The sequence below is a fragment of the Rousettus aegyptiacus genome, unplaced genomic scaffold, assembly GCF_014176215.1.
Source record: "Rousettus aegyptiacus isolate mRouAeg1 unplaced genomic scaffold, mRouAeg1.p scaffold_m13_p_4, whole genome shotgun sequence".
Taxonomy (NCBI): domain Eukaryota; kingdom Metazoa; phylum Chordata; class Mammalia; order Chiroptera; family Pteropodidae; genus Rousettus; species Rousettus aegyptiacus.
In genome coordinates, this window is record NW_023416307.1 from 155353400 (window position 1) to 155377596 (window position 24197).

General features: G+C 45.9%; 2 protein-coding genes across 2 annotated transcripts in view; both read right to left on the reverse strand.

The window, feature by feature from the left end:
- Window positions 1-8147: 8147 nt before the first annotated feature.
- GPX1 (glutathione peroxidase 1) lies at window positions 8148-9189 on the reverse strand. Its single transcript, XM_016149934.2, has 2 exons — window positions 8914-9189; window positions 8148-8707 (listed from the first exon to the last, which is right to left on the reverse strand). The coding sequence occupies exons 1-2, from the start codon at window positions 9172-9174 to the stop codon at window positions 8348-8350; spliced, it is 621 nt and encodes a 206-aa protein (XP_016005420.2). The 5' UTR covers window positions 9175-9189; the 3' UTR covers window positions 8148-8347.
- A 1056-nt stretch (window positions 9190-10245) lies between these two features.
- The window catches only part of RHOA (ras homolog family member A), a 40381-nt gene continuing 26429 nt past the window's right edge, over window positions 10246-24197 (reverse strand). Inside the window, exons 3-6 of the mRNA XM_016149936.2 lie at window positions 17004-17161; window positions 13694-13814; window positions 12343-12473; window positions 10246-11497 (exon numbers count right to left, since the gene is read on the reverse strand). Coding sequence (XP_016005422.1) covers window positions 11324-11497; window positions 12343-12473; window positions 13694-13814; window positions 17004-17159 — 582 coding nt within the window. The 5' untranslated portion in view covers window positions 17160-17161 and the 3' untranslated portion in view covers window positions 10246-11323. The remainder of the gene's footprint in view (window positions 11498-12342; window positions 12474-13693; window positions 13815-17003; window positions 17162-24197) is intronic.

The following is a 24197-nucleotide window of genomic DNA, read 5'->3' on the forward strand; positions in this document are numbered from 1 at the left end:
CTTATTAAACTTGCCACCTACATCTGGAGTGGCCTGCCTCTTTCTTCGGGCCCTCCATGTCTTCCGTGTTAGGGACCGTTTCAGTTTATACCCGGAAGCTCCCCCTGGAGGCCTGCGGTGTTTCGCGCGCTGCCAGGTGGGAGAAGCTCTGGAACTAGATTTTCTTATGCTCACTGCTGCCATTCCACTTTCAGCAGAAACCTTAGCCTAGTCCTTAGCTACCCAGACATGGGTTCGGGTTTCCTGTCCTGGGGGCCCTACAGGGATTTCAGGAGTGCCAGGTGCACCAGCGCTTTGGGACTGGGACTGAACGGTGTGGTCCAGTCATTGACAGTAGTCTCAATCTGGACGCAAGAATACCCTGGCCCACAACAATTTCACAAGCATTCCACACTGAGCTAGCTACTTACCTTGTTGGACAACCTGCCTCAGAGGGGTCATAGCAATGCAGGAAGAAAGAGAGGTCCAAGTGCGTTCTCCATCGTAGGTGCGCCGGCTTCTTCTTAATTTGTTGCTGCAACAAGCACAATGTCCTGAACACTGTATGTTTTTCCCTCGATCCTGCACACAAAAAGCACCTCCTAGAGGGGATGTAAGCCCAAAGAGAGAAGACCAGACAGTTGGCCTATGTGAGTCTCCCATGCACTTGTCTTGAGTTCCTGCCCTCAGAGAAGGGTAAGAAAAACAAGACCCAGTACCTGCCATTATACAATCTAATAGAGAAGAAATCTACAAATACCCCCAGTAACAAGTAGTGTGGCGTTAAGTGCCATTAAAGGGTATGAACCAAAGGCTGTGGCCCCCAAGCTATGAAAGGGAAGCCTTTGACTTGAGTAGTATTTGAACGTGGTCTTGAAAAAGGCATAGAAATGATGGTACATGTTGTAGTAGAGGAAACTCAGGGGGTAAGAGAATTTCTGGAATACGCAGAGGAGGATCTAAGAGAGGATTAGGCCAATTGGGGTGGGCACAGACTACTGAAAGAACCTGAGATGGAAAGCTTTCTAGATCTACATGTCATGCCTTAAATTCGGTCGAAGGTTTTAGAGCAGAGGCAAAGTGGCTGTGTTATGCCCCGACTCGTATCTCCACGAACCACCAAGAAGCCGACACCAATGCAAGAGCAAGAGGGAGTTTATTTCAGACTCGAGTCCGGACCACAGTCCGCGCACCGACGCAGCAGTGAGGAGGAGGCGGTCCCGAACATGGGGCTTCAGGGGTATTTGAAGGGAAAAATCGTAAGCATGGGGAGCGATGTCTTGGCGTTACAGGATTGGCACAACGTGCTTGTCGCTTAGCAGGATTGGCTGGGGGATGGCGCCAAGGAGAGTTACTTTCCATAGTTGCTCTGATTGGCTGAGTCTAGGGTGGGGTGATCGCCTTGCTATCTGCAGCTTTTCCGGGAACTGGCCTGTGCTTAAGATGGAGTCTTATACCTAAGATGGAGTCACTTTGGTTGTTCAGCTGAGGGTGCTTTACCCCCAAGTGGCACAGCCTAGAGACCTATTAGGAACCTTTCTCTGAAAAGAGAATTATGAGAGAGGAGAGGTGAAACACATGAGCCATGTTCAGTGTCGGCTGCCCTCATGAAGACGTGGGTGGTCATTTGAACAGATTTACTATTTTTATGTTGGGTCATGCTTAATTGAAATTAATTTATGCTCCCCAGGACATCCATCACGCACCATCTGGTAACAGAGGCCTCTTGGCAGTTGGGTAGATAGCAGAAGAAAGTAAATTTGGAATTAAAACTGGCTTCAATAACCACATAGCAGTTAATCCCCTGTAGATAAATGTGACCAGTGGTGATAATTCTACATCTGGGGAGCCAACCAACTCTGGCAACCCAAGTGCTCTTTGAAATTGTTAAAAACGTTATCGAATGAGAAACATTACCTTTAGTCCTATTATTTATGGAAAAAGAAATTTGGGTTAACGATGTTACTTCAAAACCTGCTTTAGAGAGTGTCTGTTTCCCTCTTCTTTTTTTTAGCAGTTTCTCCTGTACCATTTATGGCGTGGGTCAGAGTCTTAAGGAAGTAGGACAAGTCTTCAGCACCACTAGAAAAGAGGACAAAACCTAATTATAAGAAAGGAAATTTTGGAAAATCTTTTTAAACCCGGATCTCTTCAGTGCTATTAAATAGCTGTAAAAACTAGTGCACTAATTATGGGTAGTTCCTAAAATTTATATCAAGATTACGAGGTGCCTGTAGTTGAAATGTGATGAATAGAGTGAAATTTCATAGTCAGAAGATCATTAGTTCCAAAGTTTTCAACGTTTTTTAGTGATTTCGATTAAAATGTTAAAAATGGAGAACTAGAAAACAATGGGCATCTGCCCGCCGGTTCCTGCTGTTGTGGGAGTGACCTGTGGATTTGGGTGGTAACGATTCAGCTCGGGAGACACCCTGGTCCCAGGACTGTGTTCTCCTTTTAGGCCTTTTGCTAGGGAGAGGCTTTAGCCTACTAGGGTGCTCACTTGGCCCCATAACCTAACCTCAGAACTGAACAACCCACCCGTTACCATGGAAACTTAAACCACAAGAACCGGAAGGAAAGCAGGAAGGGAGCTTGAGGGGAGAGGCTTGGCTAACTGGTCATGTACTGCTTGATCTGGGACTGCGATGATCTAATTGAAGGTTTGTAATGTCTGAGTGTGTGAACTTTAAGCTTTATTTGGTTCCAAATCATAAAGTTCTCATCTTGCCCAGTACTGTGGCTTGCTCTACCCCTAACTGGCATTGGCCCTCCCCAGTCACCCCTGGTCCACACTTGGCCAGCAATCACAGCGTGCATATGGCAATATTCACAAATATTGGGCACTTTTGATCAGAGGTGGCATCAGGAGAGAAATATTTGTTTTCTTCTTGCCCGTACTTCCTTAACCATGCTCAAGGAACTGTGAAAAAGTTCAAAGCTCTAGAAGTACATTTTAGAAGAATTAAAGGTCTTATCAGTGACATTATAACCTATGTTAGATAAGGGTTGGGTTATTGAGGAAGGTGACAGAAGCAAAAACCTGAACGAATCTCGCTTGTAGAGAGGAAATGAGATCACTTTTCCTGCCTTGGAAACTCACGCAGTTGGACACTTCCCATTTTGGTTTGGCCACTGTTGGTGGCCAGTCCTGATTGGGCAGGAAGGGTGTGGCACCCTGAGCCCAAGTGTGGCCAGGGGCTTCTCTTCCTTCTCTATCTTTCATCAATGGAGTAAATTCTCGGTAAACATTTCTTAGATGAATGAATGAATTACCGTGATACTAGTCATTTTTTCATTTTACTAATAATCTGTTATATGCTCACAGTCCCTACTATCCAGGGGTTGGTTCACAGCCAGTTTGGTTGGAGAAGATGTTTTCACATGTAATTACAACATCTACAGGAACGTGGAGGGGGACACCGCACACATTTCTTGGGGAAGGAAACTTAAGCACCTGGCGTAGGGAGCAAAGGCACGTTTAACATTCCCCTTGGCCTCGGGGATGCATGATGAGTCTGCAAAGGAGTGCTCAGTGGACCAGGGCTGCTTTAGATTCTCACACGTCCACAGGCATAGTCACATGCAGGGGACAGGAGGCTGCGGTAACAGGTGCTTCCCCTGCAGGGAGACTTGGATCCCCTCCACTTTCTTCCCTGTGGAGCCAGGAGGCCTGCAGCAGTGGAGAGCACCACCCAGGGGGAGCTGCCCCTCTAGGCATTTGAGTTGAGTGGGCCTGCTTGCAGTGCGTACCCTGACCTTACTGACTATTGTGAAGCTGGACCTAGGAGAGGTGCCAGGGATGGGGTTTCTTTCTGCAGGATGAATGATGGACGACAGGCTGCTGTGCTCCTGCCCAGGAGGTCATCGGCATATCATCTCAGTCCTCGGTGCCTTTGGATGCAACTAATAATACCCACCAGCAAGTGGCCCACCTAGTTGGTGATTTTTATTTTTGTGTTCTCACATGGCAAGTCTGGAGTTAAGTCCTTGGACAGGTCAAAGCTCAAGTTTGCTTCTCTCTTACCCGCAAGGCCAGAGCTCAGGAGACCTCACTCCTTGCGCAACAAGTCCTGTTATTTGTGCTCCAGGCTCCCCATCCAGCAGTGCCTGATGTGAGGCCTCTGTCCATTAACTTGTTGACCAGCCCCGAGCAGGGCTTTCTTACTGCCAGCTCGGTTATGTCACTTATGAAATCATGCTCTTCTAGCTGATTTGGTGATTGGAATTTAAAAAACCTTCCAAATTCAAAGTACTCTGACAGGAATCTCTGCCCACTCTTTAAAAATCCATGCTGTGTTGGGGGAACTCTTAGCTAGTATTTTTAACTCAGTACTGTCGAAAAGTTAAAACTTAATAGGCCGATCAGGCCAGGAATGTGTCTGAAAATAATCTTGCTTTAACTGTTGTTTTTGGAACTACACTGAGAGGGAACAAGGAAGTGATCTGATAAAGAGCTAATTGTGCAAGAAGTGCCTGACCAAATTTTATCAGATTTTTAGAAATTGCGGTCTAATTAACAAATAAAATTGCGAAATATTTCAAGCACGTCATGGCAATTTGATATATGTTTACATAATCTTACTGGATTTAATGTTTAAAAAAACAAAGATAAAGCAAAACAAACAGCATTTTTTAAAGAATTGCTAAAATGGATATTTGTGAGCCTAGTTGAGTAATAGCAGGGCCACCTCCTTCTTAGAAGACCTGTGGCCTAAATGCTGGCGCCTGCTCCCAGGTCAGCAGTCCTGCGGCCACTTCTACCAAAGGCAGGACCTCAGGCAGTCTCCCTGAGATTCCTTCTCTTTTACCTGTTCATTTGAACTGATGATTCACAGTGAGGTGGAGTGGGTGCAGGTGGGGGCCAGTGGCAGTTTTGAGGTTAAATGATGAAGAATGTGTCTGTGTAGGAGAGAGAGAGAGAGAGAGAGAGAGAGAGAGAGAGAGAGTGTGTGTGTGTGTGTGTGTGTGTGTGTGTGTGTGTTAGGGGAAGACGTCCAGCCAGCTTCCTGTAGGAGGAAGATGAAGTATTGATTGGCTTTATTCTGAGTCTTTCTGAGGAAGGGAGAATTGGAAAGGATTTTCAGTTGAGGGAGACAGGCAGCTTAGAGTCAGAGGAGGAATATTCCCTAGTCAGGGTCAGCCACATTGGGAGTGTAGAAGTTCCCTTTCCTGGTAGCCTGAGGCATAAACTGAGAGGAGAAGATGTGGGCCAGGAGGGGTGAGTCACCAGGCAGCCTGAGGGGAAGAGATTGGAGTTGGTTCAAAACCCTGGGTTCTCAGCCCAGCCTAACCGGAGTGGGTGGACTGGGCCACCCTGACACTTTTAAGGAAAGGAGAGTCTGGAAACTCCTGTGTTCAGGTGTAAGTCACCGCATAGGATGCCATGTTCTCAGGAGCATCTCTGCAGGTGGGCTGTGGAACCTCGGTTTGACAAGCACTCACGTGACTGTTGAGCGCTGCAGGTTTAGCTCCTGGGACAGGACCTGGTCCATCTCGGTGCCTGGCTCGCTGGCTTCAGCTCCAGCTGCCTCCCTGAAACTGCACTTGCTGAGGGACACAATCCACAGGACTTGGCCCAGCTGCAGTTCTCTAAGGAATGTCCCTTCCCTAGGCTCCTTGACGCCATCCTGGCATCCTCCCTCCCAGCTACGCCTCTCTGCCCCCTGACCTGGGAGGGTCAGGAATCCATAGGCCTCAGGCCTAGGCCCCCTGATCTTTTTCTTGCCACTCTCCCCAGGCAGCCTCATCCTCTCCAATGGCTGCTTACTGTCCCCTTGGCTAGATCTTTATCTCCAACCCATGCTCCTTTTTTGGTCTTGTAACCACTTGCCCCAGATATCTCTATGTGGATGTCTCATGCGCCACATCAGAATCTGATCACAACCCCTTCTCCCCAGACCTGCTCCTCCTCAAGTTGTCCAACTGTCAGTGAGGCCCCCTTCCTGTGTCAGGCCCTCACACACTGCTCACTGCCTGTCCCCCCTCCAGCGGCTTGTTCCTTCTAAGCTTCACAGTCACTTCCTCCAGGCGGCAAGCATGATCCTCCCTCCTGGGCCAGGCCCTCTGAGGACCCTGTACTGCCTCGAAGGAGTAAACATGCTTTTAGTAATTATATGTTGTTCTTCTGCCTTTTTGAGGACTGTGCCCCCAGCACCCAGCAGAGCCCATGGCAGAGGACTGAAGGATGAATGGGGCAATAAGGGAGCAAAGGGCTTTTGGGGAAGAAAAGTGGGGCTTTAAGGGGATCACAGGTGCTTTTGGAGCAATCCATCTGCCTGCGCGTGTTTAAGTCCAGTGAGACACGTACAGGTTTTGCAGCAAAGAAAATGAAAGTTTATTTTAGAGAGTTGCAAGTCCTGGAGACACAGGAGCTTCCACTCAAAGGCCTGACCTCCCAGATATCTCAAAGGGATAGATTATATGGGGAAGCATTCTTAGTCATGGACACTAAGGGAGTTGGGGTCATGGGTGCTACTGATTGGATAGGGCTGGGGTCATTGACCATTGTGTCCATTCCTAGAATCAACCATGGTGTCATCCTGTCTGGTCCCGGGGTCAGTGGTGCTGATCCACCTTGGGTCGGGTGGAAATACACCTAAAACCAAGATGTTATCTTTAGTTTAAATGAAACTTATTATCCTCAAGATTGATAGACCTGAGGCTTTTTTCTTAAAAAGATTTGGCAATGGCTGGGAACCTGATATCCTAAGGCTTAATGATTAAGGGAATAGATATACAAATGTGGAAGGATAAGGGCGGAAAAAGCAAGTGAGTCACAGTACCATCATTCCAGGCAGTCGGCTTGAACCAAAGAAAAAGCTATCTTAAATCTGTGAGCAGTTACACAGGTGGCCTGGGTGTACTCTGATACGCTCAGGTGTGTAGGTTGCTATTCTCCATTCCGGGAATCAGATCTGGAGTTCACAAATGATCTTCAAAAAGCCTTGATCCTGTTTGAGTGGAAAGGTCTGTTTATATTGACAAGTGTTTGCTGATTCATGTCATGTACCAGGGGCTGTGGACCCGAGATGGTCAACCCCAGTTCACCTCTTAGACTCTCACTCTTTGGGGAAACAGACCACTCACAGATGCGATCAAGATTCCTGAGTTTTGAGTGTACAGGTGGGATGGGGTGCAAAGGGGATACAGACAGCTCTGCCTTGGTCACCTGAGGGGACTTCAAAGCTGAGGGGAGAGGCCTTGTAGCCAGAGGGAGGTGGGCCTGTAGAGGAATTCTAACCATGGAGGGAGGAGCCGGAACAGGTGCAGAGGGCGCTTTATCCCTTAATGACCGAAGGGGGAGAGATGGCAGCAAAGATTCCTGCTGGAAGAACATGTCTGGAGAGTTGGTTCGGACACAAAAGAAACTGGAGCATGAATGCCAGGACCCTAGAAGCTGTGGCCCACATTCTGGACTGGGTTGACGCTGTCAGCATGCATCTGGGGCCTTATCTGCCCAAGCAGAAGCTGCACCCAAGCCCTGAAGAGTCCCTTGTACTGATGGGAAGTGGTTCCAGGTCTGTCTAGAAAGATTATTGACAGCAGGGCCAACCGATGGAGAAGTCGGACCTGAGACACACCTCCCAAGCAGCAGCTGGCCTCCAAGATTATGCCCTGCCCTGAACCTGAGCATGCAACTGCAGTTGCCAAGTGCCATAGAGGGTGGTGTGGTCCCAGGGCCCAGTGTGTATGCTATTCTGAGAAGCAGCAATCAGCAAGGACAGCATGGGAGCAGACTTAAGCTCTGGGTAGCAACATGCAAAGGTCTAGCAAAGAGGAAAAGGCTTTGTAATGTTGCATGAGCTTCCAACTGTGTAAAATAGACCTAACACTTGGAGAAGCCACAGACTCAATGTGAACGGAAGCCCATGGTATCATTTTTCACGGTCATTTCACAAACAGCAAATATCCGGAAAGGAGAGGCCTATTCCTTCGGTTGGTTATGCAGTCATCTTGACTTGTCTCTCTCTTTTTAGAAGGACTTTCTAACATGTCCCAGCAGAGAAAGGAACACCAGGAGGGGAACGGGGTTTCCGGCATAGGAAACAGCGGATTCCACACGCTGCAGACAAAAGGGTGGAGAGTTCAGACTGCCCAGGGCCAACGACTGGGGGGGCTCAAGCTTTCCAGCCCCATGTTCCCACTGACACATGACAAACACACGATTCTGCTGACAGGACACTTTATTGTGAGGGGTGGCAGTGTGGGAGGGGGAGGCTGTGATGGGCAGGCCCAGCACCCACCCTGGGGGATTTTCCTGGACATCAGGTGTTCCTCCTTGCAGGTTTAGAGGAAACACCATCATGGATGAAACCCCCGGAGGGCAGCGCTGTGTCTGCCAAGAAGCAGAGAGAGCAGGGGTGCCCTAGGCACTGCTAGGCCCCTGGGACAGCAGGGTTTCGATGTCAGGCTCGATGTCGATCGTCGGAAAGTGGTGGCTGTATCTGCGCACAGGAACGCCGTCCCGGCCCACAAGGAACTTCTCGAAGTTCCAGGAGATGTCGTTGCGGCATACCGGAGACCAGATGATGAACTTGGGATCGGTCATGAGCGCGGTGGTGGTGTCACTAGGCGCGGGCAGAGCCTCCTTCAAGAAGGCGAAGAGCGGGTGCGCCTTTGCGCCGTTCACCTCGCACTTCTCGAAGAGGGTGAAGTTGGGTTCGAACCCGCCGCCGGGTCGGACGTACTTGAGAGAATTCAGGATCTCTTCGTTTTTGGCGTTTTCCTGCAGGAGGGAAGAGCAGCTGAGACCCGGGGCCGCGAGGAGGGAAACCTCCCGGCCGCAAACAAGGGGTTTGGGGATGAGTCACCAGGCTCTTTGGCCTTCTTGCGCAACCTTGGCGCGGACCTGAGGTCCAGCCAGGACAAGCGCCCGAGGGAAGCGGGCCGCGGCCTCCCCGCCCGGGTCGCGCGCCCACCCGCCCCGCGCACCTGATGCCCGAACTGGTTGCACGGGAAGCCGAGCACCACCAGGCCCCGGGGGCCGAGGCGCCGCTGCAGCTCGTTCATCTGAGTGTAGTCCCGGACCGTTGTGCCTCAGAGCGACGCCACATTCTCGATGAGCAGCACCTTGCCCCGCAGGGAGCCCAGGCTCACGGGCTCCCCGCCCGCCAGCGGGCGCGCGGAGAAGGGGTACACGGAGACCCCGGCCCCGGCCGCCTGCGCGGCCGCCGCCTGCTGAGCGGCGCACATGTCGTGAGAGAGGGGAGCACTGGTGAGACGGACAGCAGGGACCCCGGGGTGCGCTTTTTAATAGGGGCAGTAGGGTCACGTGGCGCAGGCACTTTTCCCAACCGCTCCGCCCCGCCCCTTCGGTCCCGCCTCATCCGGCATCGGGCCTCCCTGGGGAGGTTTGACTAGCAAGACGGGCGGGGTGCGGCCTGGCCGGATGCGGACACCGCCCAGACGAGGGGGTGCGGCGGGCACGTCTGGTCTGGCCCACGCAGGGGCCCCCCCGCACTGCTGCAAACACCCGTTTCCGCGCTTGGCACCCGAGCCAAGGTCCCGAAGCGCTCCCCAGCCTATGCTATACTACTGTACTTGCAGTATGTGCCCTTTTGTCGCCAGAGGCAGGGCGAGTTCTGACTTGAGGTGACGCTGCTGTTGACAGCAGCTGCCAAGGCAATTTCCCTGTGATGAGGCTCCACGGGTCTAGGAAAGCTAAGGTGGAAGAGGGGGGCAATGCCAGGAGTAGCCAGGGAAGGCTCAGGCTCCGAAAGCCAGCTCTCACTTCCCTGCATTCTGGGGCTGCCTGGAGCATGTTTAGGTCCAGGCCTTTGGTCCCCCTCCTCCTCTTAGGCCTCCAGTGTGCGCTGCTGGGGAACAGGTTTTCTCAAGGAGCAGCTGAGGCCCAACCCCAGCCTCCTGGAGGGGAGCCCAACAAGATGCAGGGCCCAGTGGCCACCCTCGATACCTAGTCAACTTCACCTGGAGCTCAACCCTGGAAGTAGAAGGAACTGAAAATGGACAGGGAGTAAGAGAAAAACGTCACATTCCTGATCTGTGCAGACGAACGACTGCTTGGAGCGCCCTCATGTCTCCTCAGCGGACTGCACTCCCTACTCTGCCCCACTCTGGACCTGCACGTGATGAGATAATCATTTCCATGTTCTTGGGAGGAGCCAAGGTTAGTGCCAGACTGGGGAAAGGGGTGGTGGTGGGCAAGCTGGTACTCTGAAGTACCTAAAGGAACCTTCCAAGGCGCGTTAGGCTGCGTCCATCCTCCCACTCCCAGCCCTGGAGAGAGTAACACAAACACCAGGATACAGGAAGTTTAGAAAACTGCCTTTATTCTATTAGTAGTTGGAAAAATTAACTGGTACAGAAAAAGAGTTTAGTCAGCTGGAGGAGAGAAACACAGTGCCACCCACGAGAACTGGTGGCTCCTCTGGGAGGGAACCTAGGTACAGTGAGGGGAAAGCACTGTGAACTAGAGGCCGACCCTGCGGTCCAGACGGGCTGTGCCACCTTCAGAAGCGTCTGAGTGCCTCGGGCATGAAACCGAATTCCTACTTGCTTAGCCCAGCTCTGGGGACGGGGACTGGGACGTGTGGGGCTGAAAACAGGTGAGATGGCCATCTTTCATCAGAGAAACTGACAAAACGGGAATTTAAAAAATGAATTTTCCATCTGACTTTATTTTCAAATACACTTTCTTTTTTAAAAAACCAATACACTTTCTGTGGGGATGACAAATATCAGTATTAGGAAATCCAATTATACAAAAAATACTACATCTAGTCTGGGGTAGATATATTTATTTTTGGTAACATACATTAAGTGGCACTAATTACACAGTAACTATAAGGTAACTAACATGAAACCACAGAACTGTAACTTTGCCACAGCTGCATGGACTTGGGCCTTTCTGGCTGAGCCCATTTTGAAAAAACTGGATGGCCACTCCAGAGCTATGCCAATGAAATCTGTTAAGGAGTAAAGCTCTGAAGTGGTGACTCACCAGAATACCTTGCAGCTGCCAGATGACAGGCAAGACATGTTAGTTATGAAGTAGTTACAGCCTAATTCACAAAAGTTACCATTTCTCTTTCTAGAAAGAAGCAAGAAGTTAAGAAATCCCTTGAATTAGTGCCTGGTGTGTCAGGTGGAGTGCAGAGGAGGGCTGTTAGAGCGGTGTCAGAAGGCCCCCGGCGGGTCAGGTGGGCTGGACATCATTAATAATCATGGTTGGCTTGGCTTCTAAATACTGGTAGCAGGATGACTTCTGATTTGTAATCTTAGGTAAATTATAGATAAATGAAAAAGGCCAGTAATCATACACTAAGATTAATAAACAGCACTTCAAAATTAACCGCATGAGGGCTGTGCTTGCAGCAGGGTTTCACAAGACAAGGCACCCAGATTTTTTCTTCCCACGTCTGGCTTGCAGAGCAGCTCTCGTGGCCATTTCAAAAACCTCCCTCACTCCATCTTTGGTTTTTGCTGAACACTCCATGTACCCAAAAGCGCCAATCCTGTTCGCCATATCTCTGCCTTCTTCTGGTTTTACCGGCTCCTGGTAAAGAGAAAAGAGCAGTCAGTTAACACTTACATATATATAGCGAGTAGGTGTAGAGTATTCAAATTCAGCTAAAAGACTTTTAAAAGTTACCATACCCCAAGGTTTGAGTTCTGCCTATAAACTCATGTGCAATGACAGATATAATATCCCTATCAAATGAGCTTTTCTCTGGGAAGTAGAGAGAAAGAGAGAGGCCAGAGAAACCTTGGAGGGTTCAGGAAGAAGTGAAGGGCAAGCTGTCAATTCAGGGTAAGCCCTTGGGTCTTCCTACAGTTAGCTTCACAGAAGGCTGAGTGCCCATGGAAGGAAACAAATCCTGACTTTGACATTCGGATTGCAGTGGGAAGACCTCAAGGCACTATTCCTGCAATGGGGAAGCCCTGCCACTGGGCTACCTAGCTTCTCGGAAGCCAAGATACTACCTCCAGCATCACTTTTATAAAGGTTTCAGGGCTATTCACCTGGACTGCATGCCCTCAGAATTTCTTCATCTTTCAGTTGCTACCAATTTGACTTTGGCCTCACATATATCAAGGTAATAACAAGAGGGAGAAATCAAGAGCCTGATGACAGTTCCTGCATCTGGAGCAGACTACTGCTGTGATGGTCCCTTCTAAGGCAGACAATCCTTGGGGGCACAGCACTATCCCACAGGAGAGGTTCCATCTCATATGACTAGAGCCTAGTCAAGGAGGACCAAATGGACAGAGAGGCTTCTGGGACTTTCTCTGAAATAGCCTGGTCTATGAGGGTTTTTGTTGAGACTCCCTGAACCCCCAAGCTTGGCTCCACAGGTTCAAGAATGCTACAGGAATACAGAACCCTGCCCCAGACCATGCCTGCTTCATCTTGGCTAGCTCCCGCCTTGTGTGCTCATCATTCCGAAGGTCCTTCTTGTTCCCAACCAGGATGATGGGCACATTGGGACAGAAATGCTTGACTTCCGGAGTCCATTTTTCTGGGATGTTTTCTGAAAGAAATGAAATGCAGGTTAACTTGGGGATATACACAAGTCTATCTTGAAGAATCTCTAAGAGTCCTAATTAAATTGCAAAGAAACTATTCCAGATCTAAGCCTCTTTCTTTAAGCATGGAGTCTCTAGCTTTTCTAAGTCCCACCAAGGAGCACAGCTCCTCTGGAGTGGGAGCCAAGGTAAAGGCTCTGGAGAAGCAGAGGATCCAGAACTCAGGGAGCTGGAGAGGAGATTCTGACCACAGCTCACAGAAGGGGTCCCCACTCTGGAGCCAGGGCTGGCCTAGAGCACACGTGTTCTCTCTACACCTTGCTCATGGACCCTAAGCATGACCCCCATCTGTGGGTTTTAATAGTATTTCAAATGATTCAAGAGTGACTACTGAAAATAAGTGATAACCTGCTCTAGCTTCTTGCCAATACTGCACTAATTTAGTAAGGCTGTATGTATATCATAGTGGATGAGCAGCTTGGATTCAGCCGCCCATATCTATACCTTGAGCATCTCAATGTCAGGGATAATTTTATAAAATGGGTAACAGTAATATCTACCTACCTTACACAGCACTATTTTGAGTCAATGCATACAAAGCACTCAGTATGACAATCAAGTAAATGGCAGTGATTGGAATTCGAGACTGTAGTTTAGAATTGTTCGCTCTCTAACTTTAAGGCCTTGGTGCCTTGTTTCGCACAGCGTGAAGTCAGTATGATTGTTTATTTTACTTTTTTTTTCCCCGAAGGAAAGTGGCTTTTAAACATGTGGCAAACTGAGCTAGTGGAATGGTCAGTTTTGAATTTTTATTAGGCAAGACACTTTAGAAAAGGGTTAAAATAGGGTTTTAAAAACACTACTAGGAACAGCAAGTCACCAGTCTAGATGTAGGGAGGCAGTAAAGCTCAGTAAGTACTCAAAAAAGGTATGGGCACCCTGCCCCCCAAAATAGCCTCCCCTAAATCTTAGTCCAGATGGCTTCATCTTTGGAGTCTAGCTGCTTTACAGAGTGGACACATGGCAGCCATGGGAGACCTAGGCTGAAAAGGACCCAGGGCCCAATCTCTACAGACCCAAGACTCTAGAACTCTAGCCACTGATGATTCCTTCTCTGAAGCTCACGGCTGCATTCAGGCAACTTGATGCTCAGAAAAGACCTGAGAAAACAGGTGCCAGCCAGGCACACAGGCAGCGACAAACATCACACTGCAGGGCTACTCACCTAAACTATCAGGGCTGTCAATGGAGAAACACATCAGTATAACATCAGTGTCCGGGTAGGAGAGGGGCCTCAAGCGATCATAATCTTCCTGCCCAGCTGTGTCCCACAAAGCCAATTCTACCTGTGACAGAAAAAATAAACCCAAGAGTGCAAGGTTAATTGCACTACCCACTTCCAAAGTGATGTTTACCATAGTACATTCAAATGGCAGACTGTCCAAAATAGTAAAACACAGGACTGTTCGCTTTTATCAGAATCAAGCCTGAAAGCAGAGGTGTGTTTACATTGTTTTAGGTTGAAATGTCTCAAGATTGCAAATTTTAGAAGCAGATATGAGAACGGAATAAAGTGCATAATTCAAAATGTCAGGTCAAAAATAACTGTGTAGCTTATAATAAGTATTTAATTATAAATAATATCCTACATAGGAAAGAGGAGATGAACAAGAGAGAAAATCAAACTGTAAAAAACATTCTACCAGGTACACAAGGCAAGACAGGGAAAAACCAGACTGAGTAATATTTCCTAACAGAGTCTCACTCAACCATTTCTCTACTTTGTCTCATCATTCTGCTGCAACGTGGAAACATGGAGACAAGAATGTATTGGAGTTGGTAGGTGAGAGGACACCATGCTGGGTGTTACGCAAGATCTGAGCTGACAGGAAAGGCCTCTGGCTCTCTGTTTACTGCTCAAAAAATGTCGGAATAGCTGAATGAAAGCGTCACATAAGGTACGAGGATGCTCCTTTCACACCTGGGAATGTGCTCACCTTCCAGTGCGAGGAAGGCGAACCGATGCCCGGGCTCTGGGCACAAGACCCCTTCCTAGTGGTCCAGCACTGCAGCCAGCCTGCCATTTCTTTCAATCACAGTGGATTTTTAATGCCCTCTGTTCAGAGGCCCTTCCAGGCTCAAGGAGCTCTCTGCCCTCTAATACCTGGAATATCCTTCTTCTTCTAGCACCTTTGCAGCTCTTATTTTGGTTTCTAAATACCATTCCTTCCTTAAAGTTGATGGCTAATTAACTCTTCCACCCTCAGCCTCTGTACTTTTACCATGCACCCACCATCAGCTTGGTGTAGGTCTGTGACATACTAATGCCTAATCCTCACAACTGGTCTGACCTCAGAATGGTGCAGCTCATTCTCTCTCTTCCAAACCCCACCCCGTGGCCCCTCTGTACCTCATGGGTTGGTTCAGTCAGACACATCCAACCCTGATTATCTCCTGTAAATGGTTCCCGTGTGTTAGGCCTATCTCATACCAGAGTAGGCCTTTTCTCTTTGGGAATGCCTATTCCTGGGACCATGATCACCTAGAATCTTGCTTGGATGGTTCCCTAGGCCCTATCAGCACATACTCTTACACAAACATTCCCAGACAGCGCCCACTCCCACTCTGGGGGCTACCGAGTTGCTCTGAGGAGAGCAGCTGGGGTGGGATACCTCTTCCAGACTAAGCACCTTTATTTCAGGGTTTCCTCTCCCTGCGTAAGAGGACTCCCTATCTTGCCATGGTCAGGTATGTTCAAAGGTGGCAGTGTTAAGAGACATACTTATGGACCATTCCTCAAAGGTTTTAAGTCAGGGTTCCTAAATTTCTTATGGGTAAGATCCTGGCTGTTTCAAGACCCCCAGGAACAGATGATACTTCAAAGAGGACAGAAGAGCCATTACTGTCGCCAAAACTAATGTGCTGCCACAGGTGGGAGAGACTTTCCCAATTGGCTGGTCACAGATATACAGCAACCAACAGCTGTTCTCTCTGGAGGGAATGAGAGGATAAAAACCAGCAATATACACCCACTAGGCATTTGAGTAACCAACCTGATCCTGCTTCCCTCAAGCCAACTGGGTCTTTCTGTGTATGTGTGGCAATCTAAGTTAGACAAGAGGGCTGTTATAATGACAGCAGATGCACAGATCTCAGCACATTTCCACCCAGTTTGTCACAAAATGTACCTCTAAACAAAAAACCGGTCTTCCAGGCCCACAGAAATGGCATTATCTGAGCATCCATGCAGAGAGCTGACTGAGGTTGAATTGGCACCACTACAATGATGGACCACATGTAGGATAGGACCCAAAGTTCTGTTAGGCTAGAATTTATTGTTTTCCCCTCCCCCATGCATATTTGGCCAGAAAGGTGTCTTGTGGTGGTTCCTAATAGCATGAGAGCAATCGCTGTGACCCACATTGCAACTGGATAAAATTAACTATAAACTGTAAAGGGGGTTTTCAGTATGCTATTGTTCGGCCCAATTTGGAAAGTGCCTTGGTGCTTCCGGATGCTTTCAGCTACTTCTAGAACCTCGATGTTACCTATAAAATGGTTTAAATCACTTCACAAATGAAGGCGGCTCCAAAATTAGGCAATTTACTCACGGTCACAGAACTATCAGGACAGCCTATAAAGAGGAACTCTAGAATTCTGAGCAGCTGGCCTAATGTGCTTTCCACACACGGTGCCACGAACTGGGGCTAGGTGGCACTGGGACAAAAAAGGGATGGTAGGTAAAGCAGGAAATGAGAAGGGAGACAGGAGACGGAACCATGGAGGCCAATACATTAGGTGCTGGCAGCCGAGGCACGTGACCGAACGCCTGAGGGGACCGAGTCCGCTGGAGAGGAGGAGGCCCTAGTTCCAGTTTTCTTTTCAGCTGACCCATTTGCAAAGGGAATTTCATTACTTTTCAAAAGACGTACAGAATGCTGGGTAAGACATTATTTTGATGACAAAAGGGCACAGAAAATTAAAAAATATGTACTCTAATTCCAGAAAAGCTTTGCCCCGGTCTTGACAGTGGGCTTTCAGGACAGTCATAGGGAAACACTGTCCTTACTGCCAATAAGAGGTAATTGAAGCAACTGTGGCAGCACTGTTTATGTTAAAGTCAAAAAATATTTTACAAATTAAATGTGAGGATGTTGTCTAAATGTCATGCTCCTGGTGGTATAGATCAGTGTAAGACTTTGAGAAGCATAATCGATAAGGACCTCATGACCCAGTCATCTTGTATTTCAGCACTTAATGAAATACTATGACAATAAAACAATACCATCCATACAAAGAGGTTCATTTCAAATATGAATAAAGCTGAAAAGAACACATCCATATACTAAGGTTTCCCCACACAAAATACATATAAATATGGACAAATTCTAGATGACAGCAGTTAAAACACACAAACATTTTTGTTATTGTTATACTGCACACTGAAGGGACAAAAAGGCCTAATTCTCGATAGGCTTTATGAATAGCCTACCTAACATGCAAACAGTATCCGTTGTTATGGGAAGTGGACTTACCTGCTTTCCATCCACTTCGATATCTGCCACATAGTTCTCAAACACTGTGGGTACATACACCTCTGGAAACTGGTCCTTGCTAAAAACGATAAGCAAGCAGGTCTTGCCACAGGCTCCATCACCAACAATCACCAATTTCTTCCTGATGGCAGCCATTGCTGAAACGTAAGACAAAGGTATTATCTAGAGTGTCATACTAGTTTCGGGCTATGACACATTTTTCTGACCATGAGGCGCAAGCCTCTAGTAGCACTCACAAATACAAAATGCTAGAATACCTTTCCACTTGGCAACAAAAGGTCATACAAAAAACCGTAACAAACACTACACTTAATTATAAAAAGACTGAAATCTTTTGCCCAAGATCAGGAACAAGACAAAAAAATCTACTCTAGCAACTTCTATTTAACATGATACTAGAGGCAATTAGGCAAGAAAATGAAATAAAAGATATACAGATTAGAAAGGAAGATGGGAAATTATCTCAATTCACAGATGATAAGATCTCATATATGAAAAATCCTAAGGAATCCATTAAAAAATTATTAGAACTAATAAATACCACAAGGATGCAGGATACAAGATGAACATACAAAAATTAATTGTATTTCTATACCCTAGCAATGAATACATTAAAATTGAAATCAAGAAAACAATTTCACTTACAACAGCATCAAAAAAGAATGAAATATGAATACGTTTGAAAAAAGTACAAAACATTCACTGAAAAATACAAAACCTTGTTGAGAGAAATTAAAGATCTAAATTAAAAGACAGACATTCCTGTTTACGGACCAGAAGGCAGTATTATTAAATGGCAATCTCTTCCAAATTAATTTACAAATTCAACAGTCCCTATCAAAATCCCAGTTGGCTTCTATGCAGATATTGACAAACTGATCAGAAAATTCACATGGAAATTCAATGGACCCAGATGGTCAAAACAATCTTGAAACACAACAAAGTTGGAGGACTCACACTTCCTGACTTTAAAACTGACTACAAAGCTACAGTAATCAAGACCATGTTGCACTGTCATTAGAACCCTACTTCGCATCATATACAAAAATTAACTTAAGGCCTAAATATAAGAGCTAGAGCCATAAAATATTTTTTAAAACTTTTGTGCTTCAAGAGATACTATCAAGAAAATGAGAAGATAACCCACAGTATAAGAGCAAATATAAGAGACTTGTATCTGTAATATATAAAGAACTCTTACAACTCAATAAAAAAGCAGCTTAGGTGGAGTGGTCTGCTCAGGATCTCTGTTGAGACTGCATTCGAGATGCTGATTTGGATCCAGAATAAAGAATTCAATAATAAAAAGACTAATAAACTAATTTAAAAATAGGCAAAGAATGTGAATATAAATGGCCTAGAAATTCTGCTCCGATATATAGCCAAAAGAAATAAAAACATGTCCACACAAAAACTTTTACACAAATGTCCACAGCAGCATTCATCATCCATCATAGTCAAAAAGTAGAAACCACCCAAATATCCAATAACTGATGAATGGATAAAAACAAGATGTGGTATCCCTCCCTGTACAATGGAATATCATTTGGCAATAAAGAAAGGGAGAGAGTACCGATACATGCTATAACATGGATGAACCTGGAAAACATTACGTGTGTGAAAAGCTAGTCACAAAGAACCACACACTATGTGATTCTATTCATATAAAATGTCCAGAATAGGCAAATGCAGACAGAAAGTAGATTAGTGATTGCGTAGGGAAAGGAAGTATGAGAGGAAGGAATAAGGGAATGACTTCTAAGGGAAGAGTGGGTTTCTTTCTGCGATGGTAAAATCTTCCCAAAATGACCGTGAGATGATGTATAACTCTCTAAATACACTATATACCACTGAACTGCACGCTTTAAATGGGTGCACTGTGTAAGTATGTGGATATTTCAATAAAGCTATTACCTGCCCCCCCCCAAAAGACATACAGACTCCATTTGGTGGAGACTAACAGCCAACCACCCCAATTCCCACCATTCCCTCTTAGAACGGCACTCCAATTTTTAGCTGTGTCCAGCTAGAAGACCATATTTCTTAGCTTCCCTTACACCTAGTATGGCCATGTACAAAGTTCTAGCCCATGAGATGTACTCAGCGGCAACTTTTAGGAGTCTTCCTTAAAGTGAAGTTACATGCCCTTCTTCTTCAGCCCCTTCCTCTTCCTTGCCGCTTAAACCTGGAGGCAGGGCAGCTTTCTAAACAGCCATCCTGGGATGTGAGGATGAGTGTTGCCCACTGGAGCTGGAGGAATAAAAGGCAGAAGGGAGCCTGGCTCCCAGATGACCTTGGGAGCACAATTTCAGCCCCAAACTGTCTACTTCCACACTTCTTTTATGCGAACGAAAAATAAGTAACTAACTGCCTTGTTCAAGGTGGTATTTTTCAGGTCTTTTACCTACACTAAAACTAGTCAAGAATACACACACACTGACAAAACCATACTGTCTAAGGGGAATGTTTCCATAATTGGCGTGGCTGAGAATATCCACTAAGGTACATGAAGGAAACAAAAGACACTCAATTTTTTTGTTGTTGTTGTTTAGTCTAGGAAACATAAGCTTAGCTTTAAAATTTGACATGAACTCAAAAGCAGAAGAAGGTTCCATAATGGGAAGGGCTGACAGTGCCGCCATCACTCATTTGCAAGTTTTCAGCAGTGACATACTGCAATGAATATGTGACTACGTATATACATAGATATGCTTTAGCCAAACCCATATGATGTAGTGACCTTTAAAGTCTGCAAAAAAGCAGTGGATTGAGGATAGTACCAATAATAAAAGCACAATAACCATATACATAAAGAGAAATGTGCTCATTATAATTCTTTAAACAATAGGCTATGCAGTCACAACAGTATTGTATTGAGACTAACCATTTAAATTATAGCCCAAGGCACTGGCCATCCATTTAGCACCTATATTCCTCCCTGTCTTGCTTTGGATCCTAATGAATATGGGACTCGCCTTGAGGTCCTACACTTGTTTCACTTGTGTTTTGTCTGCTAACCAGATTTCAAGTTACCTCAAAGAACATCTTAAATTTCCTTGCAGCCTTATGCAGTTTAGTACATTACTTGCCATGTTGCAGGTATTACTAAATCCAAAGAAAAAAATTTTTTAATGAGAAAGGAGAGATGACCTCATTTCCAGTCTTCCATGAAATAATCCAGAGCACAGACATGGATGAATTTACCTCTTAAAAAGTCCTTCCTCTATGTTCAGTCTGACTGTTGACATCTTGATAAGATTCATAAACCATGTTCTGTTTTCCTCATGCTCTCAAATTCCTGTCAAGATTTTATATGCTTTATACATTTCCTCAGACCTAACTTGCATTGGTTTGTGCTCAAAAGTCAAATACCCTATGGGATGAAAACAAAATAATTCACCAGGAATGCCTTAGTTCAAGAAAAGGCTGCCATCTTTGAATAGCATCCTTCCTAGAAGGCACTCAATTCTCAAGAAATAATCTTTCTGAATCTAATGTGGTTAAAGACACACAAAATGAAAATGCCAAGGAGCAACCAAAAAGGCTCTAGAAAATTTTCCTTGGAGAACACTGGCCCAGGAAATGTGTAAAACCATTCAGCCTCTATGGATGACAAAGAAAGAAATTACAAGTGATTGTAGGGCAAAATGAAAATGAAAATGAAAGCCTGCAATTTATAAGGTGATTTCTGGGATCCCAGCAGTCTGGCAATACCGAATTGTTAAGAAGTGAGAAGTACAAATAGAATATAAAACCTGCTGTTTTTTCCTGAAATGGCCCAGGAACATTTTTGGCTCTAGTATCTTCCTTTCCACTTTGCTTTAACCCAGTATCTTTTCAGATATATGACTTGTCATCTTAAGAAAGGAGATCACTCTGTAGTCTTTTTGCCAGATGTGTCATTTTCTAGGCTCAATTGTCTCAGAAATAACTTTTAAGAGCTTTGAATAGAAGCTTATTTTTCCAGTAATAGTCAATTACGACATATCTATTTAAGTCACCTGTCACAGAATACAAACGACTGTAAGTCTTCTAATAATTCTTACTCCTCTAAGTTCAAAACCTTTAGTATAAGCAAGTTACTGTGCCACCCTCGCTCAAGTCAAAAGATGCTCTAAAGATGCTCTCTCATGGTGCTGAAAGGGCACAGAAAACACCTACCTACTGCAAGTTAAGTTCTCTGCCATTATTACTAGACCAGTCTTTCCCAAATCTGGGGGAAAAAAAAAAGAACGATGTGTTCTGGCTATGGACCAAACTTCAGCAAACGACATTAGGTGGTTACTGTTAACAAAGAAAATAAAGACAACCAATACTGCAATATATTTCCCACATATATGCAAATAGAAATGGTATCCAAAAAAGCAATTGAGGGGTGCCATGCAGAGTCTCCCACACTTAGCACTTAACAGACACAAGAGCACACAACTCACTGACTCTCAGGAGCCTACATCATATAACCCTCTAGTGCAGCAGCACCTCGCTAGAGGGTGGGGGATCTCAACGAGCATCTCTTATGGAGTCTGACATCACAGGAGGCACTCAGTAAACAGCAATTGCTACTAGGGTCTCTCCCTCCCCCAGGCCTGATGCAGGTCCTCCGGAGCCTTTCAATTCATACAGCAATGCTGCCTGTGGTATCCCACGCCCCTCATCTCTCCCTCTCCACTGGCTCCTTTCTTTCAGTCTACAATTAAGTGCAGAGTGCCCCCGATTTTAAAACAATGCATCTTCCCACATTCATTCTTTCCTCTCGTTACTTTCCTCTCTGCGGGCTGTTTCAAAGAAAAGGTATATATTTCTGCTGCTTCATATCTACTCAACTTATTTAAATTCTTCCAATCGGCCCTTCTGCCCAAACTTCTACTGAAACATTCTCTAGTTACGGATGAGACCACCATCACAAAATCCAGCCCTTATTCTCCTTGATATTTTTTGTTGCAACTTACTTCCCTGTCTTTAGACCTCTCTTGCCAACACTGATCTCTAAGGCTTCTTTCTGTCTCCTTAGCTATAGCCTCCACACCTAATCATTCCTTCTAAGGCTGGTTCTGTGCCGCCCCCCACCCCTTTTCCTAATACTCTGCTTACTTTTCTCTGGGGATTTCAATTCTATGCACATGACTCCCAAATCTCTCTTCCGGTCCCTGCTCTCAAACGCTCAACACACCTCTAACTTGGTGCATGTCAAATCCAGTGTCTCCAAGTCATCATCCCAACCTGCCAATCTTCTCTTCCTATTTTCCCCAATCTCGGTGGTAAAAACGAAATTACATTCCTGACATACTCGGCTGAGTGTAGAAACCCCGAGGTTAAATGACTCCCCTACTTCCTTGGTTCTTCGCAGCATGAATACTGTCAAGTTCTGGGGACTTCCACCTCTCCGTGGGTCTCATTTTCACATCTTACAACCTTTTCATCACTATAGTCATCATTCCAGTTGAAGTCCTCAATGCCGCCTACCTGGAAAAAAGCAAAAATCCAACTTCCCCTACTTCCCTTCTATCTTGCCTGCTGCAGCCAAATTCTTCATTCCTATGCCTGGGCTTCAGCCCATCGCACCTTTGTTCAAAGGCCTTCGGAAGGTCCTCAATGCCCAAAGTAGGTCAAGACACCTCAGCCCTACCTTTAGGGTCCTCTAAAATTCTAACAGCAACCTATTTTTCTTCTCACCTTCTCTTCACTCCTTAACACATACCTGGTTCCATTAACTCACCTTGTAAAACTTTTTTCACCTCGACTCAAAGCAATGCCTGCTTTGAAAATGTTTTCCATTTCCCAAGAAGAAAACACTTCACCTGTCCAATTCAAGTTATATCCTTCCATTCCAAAGCCTATTTCTGGTCCTTTACCTTCCAAACCCCAAAATCAAATGCTGCCTCCAAGTGGGGCTTGGGACCTCTTTTGGTCCTTATTCACCTCAATTCACCACTTTTACTGCATCCTGCTCTGTGAGAGGTAGCAGTTAGTTACATTTCTGCATGCTTGACTCGCCCATTCCTGGAATGGAAGCTCCTCCAAGACAGGAACCACTTTGGCTTAGCCTATCCAGCTTAGAGCCCTACTCCCAGTTGCATTAATGTGGCAAGGACATGCCAAATGGGATCCATGCACAGAGTGAGGAACAAAAGCCCAAAGAGGGGGTATGTTTCCCAAAAATACTGACAAAAAACCTGAGTTGAGTCCTTGGCCTTCTCTGATCAATCTTTTCTTAAAACAAAGGACTCAACAGATAGGAAACTTGCAATTAGACATGGAACAGTAAAGAATTAGAAAATTGAAATTCCAATCAAAACTACCACAGAGGCCAAGAACAAAAATAATGAAAAGGACTTCAGTATGAAATACTATTTGTACCTAGATATGTGCTATAATCAGTAGAGAATTTCCATGACATTCCTTTGAAAAAACAGACTATCAAAGTATGTCAGCCTGAAGCTACTTTTGCTTGACTTACTAGGGATGTTTTTGGAGTTTCAACATTCCAGCTTCCTCTCTGTAGATCTGATATACCGTATACGACGTTTGCTATCTGCCTGTCGAAAGCCTCCAATTTTAAGTACATATTTCCTACCATCGCTGTATCACAGCGGGACTCTTTGGAGCCAAGGACATCCGTGTAAAATGCCGCCAGAGAAGACAGGTAGCACCATGGCAAAGATGCCTGCTCTTAAGTGTACCGAGTATTCAGGCCCAGCCCTGCTCTCTGATTTACAAGACAGAGAAAATTCCCTGGAAGGGAACACATGCAGTTCCAGTGGCGACCGCTCAAAATCAGCCACAAGAACAATGAGAAATGAAGGTGACTCCGACCTGGATGTTGAGGGTGCCTTGCCTTGATAACAGTTACTACGCTACAGGCAATGTGAAAGGCCACGGTCTTCCCAGCAGACCCCCACTCACAAAGTTACTGATAACCACACCAAAAAAAAAAAAAAAAAAAAAGGTCAATAAGCCCTTCTAGCTCTGTGTCCAGAATGCTTGATGCTTTAAGCTCCAGCAATTGGCTTAACTCAACAATGCCACATGGGTGGCTGTCTGTGGCTAGTATTTAATGATCTGGTGGTTAAAACACAAAATTAACAATTGTTATTTAAGGGTTTCTTCTATTAAATAAGCAGGAAACTTTGTTTTGTTCAAAGACTAACCCTACCAAAGATTGTCTCCTAACTG